At 41.0% G+C, this 9594-nt stretch overlaps 2 protein-coding genes across 3 annotated transcripts; both read left to right on the top strand.

The window, feature by feature from the left end:
- Positions 1-65: 65 nt before the first annotated feature.
- On the top strand, positions 66-5308 carry carnmt1 (carnosine N-methyltransferase 1). Of its 2 annotated transcripts, none has more exons than XM_085474931.1 (9): positions 66-454; positions 735-876; positions 1223-1418; positions 2756-2925; positions 3107-3247; positions 3360-3538; positions 3894-4007; positions 4395-4498; positions 4591-5308. In XM_085474931.1, the coding sequence occupies exons 2-9, from the start codon at positions 737-739 to the stop codon at positions 4786-4788; spliced, it is 1242 nt and encodes a 413-aa protein (XP_085331057.1). In that variant the 5' UTR covers positions 66-454; positions 735-736; the 3' UTR covers positions 4789-5308. The 2 variants fall into 2 exon arrangements, with proteins under 2 accessions (XP_085331057.1, XP_085331058.1); XM_085474932.1 differs by having other exon boundaries at positions 2759-2925.
- A 1113-nt stretch (positions 5309-6421) lies between these two features.
- LOC146696686 (uncharacterized) lies at positions 6422-7935 on the top strand. The gene is made up of 2 exons (XM_085474141.1): positions 6422-6913; positions 7154-7935. Exons 1-2 carry the CDS (start codon positions 6545-6547, stop codon positions 7313-7315), a joined length of 531 nt encoding a protein of 176 aa, XP_085330267.1. The 5' UTR covers positions 6422-6544; the 3' UTR covers positions 7316-7935.
- The last annotated feature ends 1659 nt before the right edge of the window (positions 7936-9594 follow it).

Consider the following 9594-nt stretch of genomic DNA (forward strand, 5'->3'; position numbering starts at 1 on the left):
TCATGTCTCTTCTTTTATGACTGCATGGTTTTAGTATTGTTCTACCTGTTTTTGACAAGTAGAAGATAAAATACAAACAACAGGATTCCCAGCATCAGCTTTTCTCAGGGGTAAACAATAATATAGCATGTTTTCAATCATCTTTATTAATAATGATGCGTTATTGTGTAACATGCATAGATTTTGCACTAACACACTTGGAAACCTCTGGGCCAGGCACATGGAAAACCAAAAAAGGCGTGAGATAAAGATGCATACATCTTAAACTATCAAGTCATGCACTATTGCACTTTATGTCAAAAAAGACTGAAAAGACTAAATAGTCATTTCAATATTTCACATTTAATTTGACTGTGAGTACAAATAGCGTTTATTACATGTTATTACATTAAATACATTTTATTTATTCTCTTGAAAGGTTCATGCCAGCAGGGATTAGGCTCTTACCAACAGAGTAAGTTTTCTGAGTTGAGTTCAGAATGCTTTTACTGAGCTGAGTTGCATTATTGTCTGTATTTATTTTATATTTGTATAATATTGTATTTATTTATTGTATTTATTTAAAATAAATTGTTAATTTATAGATTTTTTTAAAGACAAAGTGTAGTTTAGTCACCTGACGCTACGTGGCAGCACTGCGCATCGTAGAGTCTGCTGCGCTGAAAACCAATCAGAAGAAGAAGAAGTTTGCCTCGCTTTGATTGGATGTGAAGGTTTTTTTTTTTTTTTTCAAGATATGGCTGAAACAACAGGACAAGAAGGAGCTAAAGGTGGACCACATTATATAAAAGAAAGAATAAAATACAGCCCGGAGGAGGAGGCCAGGCTGGAAAGGAAACATTTCTGGAGAATAATTGATGCTTTTAGATATTACAGGTATGAAAAGGTTTTTTGAAATAAAGACAGGCCGCGGGTGTTTTGTGTCAATACATGGCAGTGTTAGCAAATAATAGCATAGAGAAGAACACCAAGTCTAAAGAGAAAAAAAAGGCTTACTGATGTGTTTAAACTGTATTTAAACGTTAAATTGCGACACCTACTTTTGAACCAACTCTGCTCGCTGCATTTGACCTCTTTTGATCAGCCCTTTCTGCCTTTCACACTGCTCACAACACACTTAAATACAGTGAAAGAGAAAAAAAGTGAACCTTGTGCACAGTATGGTTATGGTGATCAGTGTAGCTGGTGAAGCCTGAGTCTCAGCTCTGTGTCTTCCTGCCAGGATCCATGTTCAGGAGCAGGTCAAACGCGCGGAGCGTCAGTTTCAGAGTCTTCCGCAGCACCACCAGAATCTGCTGCCACACGTTTTGTCCAACCTGGCCCGGATCGGCCAGTGTGCGGACCACAACCAGGAGGTGCTGCAGGCCATCGTCCACCACAGCCTCCACATGTTTGAGAACATGGAATACGGAGAGAGGGTATGACTTAAATCTGCTGTATGAACTGTAATCACAGATCCAGAGCTGGCTATTTCTAGTGTTTTGTCTTTTTCCTGTGATTAGTAAGGCAAAAGTGAGGACAACTATGAAAGAGATGAAGAATAGAAAGGCAGTTTGAGCTGGATGACTTACCTTGGGTGGTATAGAGATGTCTGCAGGAGAGGGCAGTGCACTTTTTAACTCAATCTTTTGAGTGAGAGGATGCCTGAGGAATGAAGAAGTCTACTGCTTCTGATTTTCAAGAACAAGCTATGCAGAGCTGTAGCAACTACAGAGAGATAAAGCCGATGAGCCAGGATATTGGAAAGAGTTGTTGAAGCTAGGTGTGAAGAGATGTGATGATCTGTGAGCAGCAGTATGTCTTCATGGTGAGAAAGTGCACTATGGGTACGATGTTTACTTTGAGAGTGATTATGGAGAAGGTCAGAAGGAGTTGCACTGTGTCTTTGTGGATCTGGAGAAAGCATATGATAGGGTGCCAAGATGGGAGCTGTGACGAGTAGCAGACAGGTATATGAGCCTGGTGCAGGACATGTATGAGGACAGCAAGACAGTGGTGAGGTTGAGGTAAGAGTTAATGATGGGTTGGAGTTAGGTGTGCCTTTTCTTGTTTGCAGTGATGATGAATAGATGAGGTCAACCAGAAGTTTCCATGAGTTATGATTTATTGCAGACTTCACTGTGATCTGTAGTGAGAGTAGAGAGCAGGAGGAGGAGGAGAGCCTGGAGAGGTGGAGGTATGCTCTGGAGAAAAGAGGAATGAAAGTCAGTAGAAAAGCAAGGCCAACTACATGTGTGTATGAGAGGGAGTTACCTGGAAAGGTGAATCTGAAAGGAGTGGAGGTAGTGAAGGTGGATGCGTTTAAATACCTGGGGTCAACCATCCAAAGCACTGAAAAGTGCAAAAGATACATGGGGAAGAGAGTGCAGGCGGGGTGGAGTGGGTGGAGATGAGGGTCAGGGGTGATTTGTGAACAGTGTCACCCAGTCCTCACCCAGTGTGGTCTGTAGAACAGCAGCTTGAGTGAAAAGGAAGGCTTACAAGATGGTAGTGAGTCCTGCTGTTATGTATGGTTTGAGCACGGTGGCACTGACAAAAAGACAGGAGGCCAAGCTGGAGATGTTAAGATTTTCATTGAGTGTGACCAGAATGGATAGGATTCATGGATGTAGTGAAGGAGACCATGCAGATGGTTGGTGTGACAGAGGAGGATGCTTGGAAGGGGATGAGATGGAGGCACATGATCTTCTGTAGTGACCCCTAAAGGGAGCAGATGAAAAAAGACTGTGACTTAATGATGTCTCCATTCTTTTAGCAGGAGGATCCAAGGAAGATTCGTCCATCCTCTACATTTGACATGGACAAACTTAAGTCCACCATAAAACAGTTTGTGAGAGACTGGAGTGAGTCAGGCCAGGCTGAGAGGGACTCCTGCTATAAGCCCATCATCCAAGAGATCCAAAGACTTTTCCCAAGTGATCAATAGTAAGGAGCTTACATGGTAAATTGGACACACACATGCATGCCAATAAAGAGAAAGTCAGTGTTGCTGAATATGTGCATTCAGCTTTTTGCATGCTATAGTTTCAACATCTTGGTGTGATTATGTGACTTACACAGTTTTTTTCTATGTGATATGTGCATTTTGTGCATTTTATTATATCAGTGATGTGTCTAAGGTGAGCGTGCTGGTTCCGGGTGCTGGGCTTGGCCGTCTAGCCTGGGAGATAGCTCGGCTGGGTTACATGTGCCAGGGAAACGAATGGAGCTTCTTCATGCTCTTCTCCTCAAACTTTGTTCTCAATAGGTAAAACTTACACAGAAATGCACAGGCTGAACAGACACCTTAACTAATATTTTCTTTTGCGTCTGTAATCGCTACTCTTACTCTCCTTGTCAATCTTCACTGCTCTATTCAGGTGTGAAAAGGTGAATGCTCTGACACTCTACCCCTGGATCCACCAGTTTAGCAACAACAAGCGATCCTCTGACCAAACACGACCAATCAGATTCCCTGATGTCAACCCTCAGAGCTTGTCACTAAATGCAGACTTCTCCATGGTAGCAGGGGACTTTGTGGAGGTCTACAATGAGCCAGGTAAATAAAATGTATCTTTAACCTATGAGATATTTCTAAAAAGGGGACCAAACTTTACTCATGTTGGTCGAAAGTATACATTTTTACATCTACAAAAAGCACAATATAATTGACTCAAACTTTTCAATGTGGATGTACTATAAAATATGCTCACTGGTCACTTCATTAGGTACATTTTGCTTCTGCTGGTTTGGATTCCCTTTGCCTTCATAACTGCTTTAGTTCTTGATGGCACAGATTTAACAAGGTGCTGGAAACGATGAATACATCTCACTCATGTCCACCTTAGTAATATTAGTAATAAAAAAAATGCATAAGTATTAATAAAGATTATTATATTTTGTGTTTCTGGCAGAGTCCTGGGACTGTGTGGCTACCTGCTTCTTCATCGACACGGCTCATAATGTGTTGGAGTATGTGGAAACTATCTGGAAGATTCTTAAGCCTGGTGGAGTGTGGATCAACTTGGGTGAGTGTCCGTATTCAAACTATTAATAACTACTGCAGGTCCTCATTAAGCTAAGCTAGTTATAGTTGCTGCATCTTATCATCCCCCCATTAAGGCCTTATTAGATCTTCTTCACTCACTCTGTAATATCTTTTTATAGGGCTGGATTTTGTTCACATTAGTAATTATTTATGTTGACTTTTTTTTTTTTGGTTTGTTTAGAAAAAATGAGCCATAATAATAAATAGAGGGGATCTTTATATTTCTTTTTTTTTTCTTTTTCAGTTTTAAAACAAAATTGTTTTGATTAAATAGAAAGGAAACACGAGTCTTACTTTCACATGGATGAGATTTTCTCCTCTTAAGTCGGTGAACTTAACAGTGTAAACATTCTTTAATATTTTCAAGGTCCACTGCTGTATCACTTTGAGAACATGGCCAACGAGCTCTCAGTTGAGCTTAGCTACGAAGACATTAGGACAGCGATGGTCAGATTTGGCTTCCACATCGAGGTAACCTGAAGACCTAAATATTACCGCTTCAGCCATACGCTTGTCCGAAACCTTGCTCGAGAAGTAAAATCAAATTAAACGTCCTCCCGCAGGTGGAGAAGGAGTCAATGCAGACCACCTACACAGAGAACGACCGGTCGATGCTGAGATACGTTTACGACTGTGCCTACTTTGTTGTGCGGAAGCCTGCAGAGCTGCAGTACTTTAATGGTCAAAACGAAGACCAGCTACAAAACTCTCCACCGGCTGCTAAGTCGCCACGCCGAGAGGGTCCCGACAGCCCGACGTGACAAGATGTCCATTTGATAAAACCAAGTGAAAGCATAAGAGCACAATCCTTGGCTGAAATATGACAACAAAGGAAAAGGAACATTTTCCTTTTGGCCAGATATATTTTTAAAAATGTCTGCCCGAATCCACAAGACCTTGAAGTGGCTCAAAATGGGGAATGTAATATGAAGTAAGGTGATGTGATATGAAGTAAAGTGATCTGTACCATCTGAACAAAAGTCAAAATACTGGGTCTGAGATGAATCACTTACCATTGGCTGCTACTTTGTGTTTGTGGTTTGTGTGTCAGCTGCTGGCCACGAAGACCATCATTTTGTTTTTAGGCTCCGTGTGTGCATGTGATAGGAGAATGTGATAGAAGAATGTGATGTGAATGCCTGCTTTTCCTTTTTTTTCCTTTTTTTTTTTCTCTTTTATGTGCCAATAACTACATCTAATATTTTTTTTATATTGTTTGTTTTGGACTGTCATCACACTTTGAAATAAAGCCGCACATTTTAAAAATGTGATTCTTCAGTTTTACTTAAACACATTTTCAAATACATTAACACCAACATAACAGAAAAGACGACAACAGGTCGACGATATCTAGAATCTCTATATACAAGTATCATCTTGTGAATGTTGCCAATAAAAACAAAGGTAGTAGAATTTGAAGAATCATTTTTTTTTAATGAAAGTTTGACCTTATTTGAGGTCAAACATAGTTTTAAATAGCTCTATATAGCACTATTATAACCTTCAGATCAATCTATTGACCTTAAAGGAGAGGTCAGAGGTCAAATGTGACATTCTATTTATAATCTTTATAAAGTGTCCCAAAAAGTTGATTCTGTTTATCTCGATGTAGCATTTTCAGTGTGAGAAAGGTTTTTGTTATTAATCCAAGTGACTTCTTTAGTTCAGCTGACTGCAGGTTTCCCCAACCTTTAAACAGTACATCTCTATAATGACTGAAATTAGCACCAATGACTAACAATATGGTGCATGCTTTCTATATGTCGACAACACACATGACACTTGTCATGTAAAAGGCTTTTCTGTCAGTTTTCGACCAATAATACATTGAGCTAACAGGCAAAAAATTAACCAAAAGCAGTTTTAAAAAGGTGAGTTTTGAGTTGTTTTTTTTTAAAAAACAGCTACTGAGTCCGCAGTTCTTAATGTTTGGGGGAGAGAGTTCCACAGTCTAGGGGCCACAGCTCTATCACCCTTAGTCCTCCTCTTAGTATTTTTTAAAGCAAGTAAGCCCTGATCAGATGACCTCAAAGACCTGCTAGGGACATAGGGCTGTAGCAGATCAGGTAGGCTGGTGCCAGTCCGTGCACAGCTCTGTAGGTCAAGACCAGGATCTTAAAATTGACTCTAAATTTAACAGGAAGCCAGTGTAACTGAGATAACAACGGTGTCACATGTGAGTACTTGGAGGATTTTGTCAAAATCCAGTGTGGTCTGTGTTTTTGTGTCAGTGCACATATTTTCCTGAACCCTGATGTACACAAACCAATGAGTATCAGGCAGTGTTGTAAATTGCAGGAAGTAGATGAGAGTTAAGTGATTGGAGACTGGGTGCTCTGGGCGGGGCTAGAAAGCAGTGCTCTATTCTGATTGGTTCTTTGCAATAATTCTACTACCGGTGCTCATCATTTCGAGATCGTGCATCACTAAACACGCTCCTGCGCACTTTCGGTGTTATCCAGCAATTACAGGGATTTCAGGTTTTCTGTGCACATCGGTGGCGTACCGGCAGACTGCATGGCAAAGAGGCGCGCCGAGGACACTCTGCTGCACAACTCTCCCTCCAAGAGGTGTTTCCGCTCCCTTTGCGCTGTTGACATACAGGCGGAGAGCATGGCTCCGTCCGGGGGCGTGAGCCCGCCGTCCCTCCTGGCTTTGCTGGGGACCCGCTGCAGAAAGAGGCCGCAATATTTCGATGAAGAAGAGACCGCTTCTTATCGCAAGACTTCACACTACGATGCCAGGAAGCGTGCAGTAAATGTTTCGGCGGTGCAGACGTCTGGAAGTTTCCAAGACCGTCGCAGCTCTTCAGTCACGAGCTCCCAGAAACGACCACGAGAGGGCAGCGAGGAGCCAGATACCGCTGTTCCCAAATCTAATGATAAAGTAAGTTATTGAGAATATAACAGAAGTCGGGGATGTTCACTGCAGTTTTAGCGACCACAACTGAATTTGGTGTGATTACAGTGAGTGTCCACTAGATGTCACCATTTACACATTCTAGACTTGTTTTTACTGTACTCTGTATAGACCAGTGAAAAGGGGACTGATTGGTCAGCAGGTAACAAAATGTTGCCACGTTGTTGCGTTTGTACGTTACATTTCTATCTGTCTGTTCCCTTTCAGGCTGATGAGGACGCAAACACTGAAGACTGCACTTACAACTCCTTCCAGTATTGGAGGGTGCCTTTACCTGAGCTTGACCTTTCACTGCTAGAAGATGCAAGCGCCCACTCAAAAACAAAAGACAAGTCAAAAGCATCTTCTTCTGACGCCATGGAGACTTGAAGATGATTGGTAGTACAGCGAGGCCTATTGAAAGCTGCCTCTTCCCGTTTAAAGCATGGGAACATGATGAGGACAATGTGATGTTCTTCAGCAAATAGAGGCATCAAGAACAGGTTACTTGAAATGCATCAAGGTGAGATGCGATAACCGAAACCTGCCAAGGCTGCCCCTGTAGAGCAATACAGGCTTTATTTATTTTATTTTTTCCCCCTTAAGTGGAAAACAGTCTAATGCAAGATTTCACAGACCTAAGTGGAACTTTTTTCAAACCTTTTATAGATCCAGCAGATTTGTGTGACCAGCATTTAGACAGCCTGATAACAGCAGTGACTGATCTCCCATGTTCAATGCTGAGTCCTTACTTTGCAAACCTACAGTTGAGTAGGATTATATAAATATGTGTCTAACTAATTAGAGATCTAATTAAAGATGTATGCTTGGTCTGCAGATAATAGTTGCCTTTCAGAACAAATTTGGTCCAGTTGTGTAGGGTTGCACTTTTTAAATTGTGTGACTGAATTGTTGGTTGTACATTTTGTACACATCTGATTGCCAGTTAGAGCTGGTTGTTACATGCCTTTGTATTCATTGACAATAAAAATATATATTTGTGACTTTTCTTTTAATTGTTTGGTTTTATTTATGGTTTTATCAACGATAATGCTGACCACCCTCTACACCACATACTTGACAGGAAGCGGAGATCCATCTGTAACACATTCATACCACATGTATTCACATTTTATTAGGTCTGAAGTATTGTGGCCAAAATGATAATCATGATTATTTGTCACGATTATTCAAAGAGTGACAAAATTTTTTTTATTGCACTGTAACAAAAAAAAAAAAAAAATGCTTTCACATCTGTTAAGGTTTTTGTGTTAACATTCAGCTGATCCTCAGCTCTCTTTGCATACCATTTCTGTTTGGTAAACATCAGTTGTGCAGGGAACAGCTGTGGTTGGCGTATCCAGGCAGGTGGTCAGATGCTGCATTATAAAGCACTTTGGTTTTAAATTTAAAACAGTGGACTGGGCATCGGATAATTGTGCAGCCATAGGCTGATGTATTCACAATTACAAGAACTGAGCTGAAAATCAGCTGCAATGGCTCTGATGCAGTGATGAATCTTCAGTTGACTGCTCCCTCAAGAGGCCACCACAGTGAAACATCTGCTTCTATCTGACCCCATCAAGAGCATCCTCTTCTGTCACACCAACCCTGCACGTGCTCCTTCACTAAGTCCATGGATCTTTTTCATGGTCTTCTTATGTCTTGCTGCTCCTTTTTCTACATCCTTTGTCCAATGGAGTGAAAAATCAAAATTTGAAATTTTCCGTAGAAATTGCCATGAGAATGCAAAGAGGAGGGCAGGAGAGAGGTGTAAAACATGACCGAGGCTGTGTCATGTTTTGAGCTGCAGTTTAGCCAATGGTGTTGTGGAGGTTGTCAAAACTAATGCAAGTATGAAAGCACAACAGATTTTGATTCACCACATATCACCATTTGGAAAGCATCTGATTGGCAGTGGGTTTATTCTTGCATGATGATAATCTCAAACACATGTCAGTACGGTATAAATATACCTGAAAAGAAACCCACACTGGAACACTATCTTTCGTGGATTGGCCTCCTTAGACCCCAGACCTCAACAATACTGAAGCAGTGTGGGATCCTGGTGATAGAGAACAGATCAAAAGGCAGAAACACCTAAAGACCAACTTTGAATGTGCTTCAAGAACCCTGAAGAACTCTTTCTGAAGACTACTTGAAGAAATTACAAGAAAGTTTGCCTAAGAGAGTTTGACTTTGTGTGTTTGGACGTTTCAATAAAACTGAACCTGCACCTATTTCTAAATTTCCTAGCTAAATATAAATATTAGAGGGGTAGCTCAAGATTTATCTATCTGACAGACATCTGCCATATATTATTATTGTTATTATTAATATTAATATTATTATTGCAATGGAAAACTTGCTCTTCTGTCCTGCCCAAGTGTACAACCCTGTTTATTTTACTGCCACTGCAGGTGTTTTGAGCCTCACTGCGCTGTGTGAAACTTTGCTTGAGCCAGAGCTGACGACACTTTAGTAAGATTTTTGACTCACCAGTGTCCACTTTCACCAGTCACCACATTCCTTCATGAGAAAGAGGGGGAGAAACCCTTATTGCCTCAACCAATAAGGGTGTCTCCACTCCTTAAGTTTTCACCTCCTTGACAACTTAAGGAGGTGAAAAACTCCTAACCGAGCTGGAGGGAGGAGGCCATGAACTCCCC

This window comes from Copadichromis virginalis, linkage group LG12 (assembly GCF_057382275.1).
Source record: "Copadichromis virginalis isolate Kocher_CV1m ecotype Utaka linkage group LG12, C_Virginalis_male_GT1.1, whole genome shotgun sequence".
NCBI lineage: Eukaryota > Metazoa > Chordata > Actinopteri > Cichliformes > Cichlidae > Copadichromis > Copadichromis virginalis.

Excerpts from the sequence above, each read along its gene's own strand:
- LOC146696686 (XM_085474141.1), top strand. The coding sequence starts at position 6,545 with ATGGCAAAGAGGCGCGCCGAGGACACTCTGCTGCACAACTCTCCCTCC. Across the intron at positions 6,914-7,153 it reads TTCCCAAATCTAATGATAAA|GCTGATGAGGACGCAAACAC; the intron begins GTAAGTTATTGA and ends GTTCCCTTTCAG.
- carnmt1 (XM_085474931.1), top strand. The coding sequence starts at position 737 with ATGGCTGAAACAACAGGACAAGAAGGAGCTAAAGGTGGACCACATTAT. Across the intron at positions 3,248-3,359 it reads TCAAACTTTGTTCTCAATAG|GTGTGAAAAGGTGAATGCTC; the intron begins GTAAAACTTACA and ends TGCTCTATTCAG. Across the intron at positions 3,539-3,893 it reads GGAGGTCTACAATGAGCCAG|AGTCCTGGGACTGTGTGGCT; the intron begins GTAAATAAAATG and ends TGTTTCTGGCAG.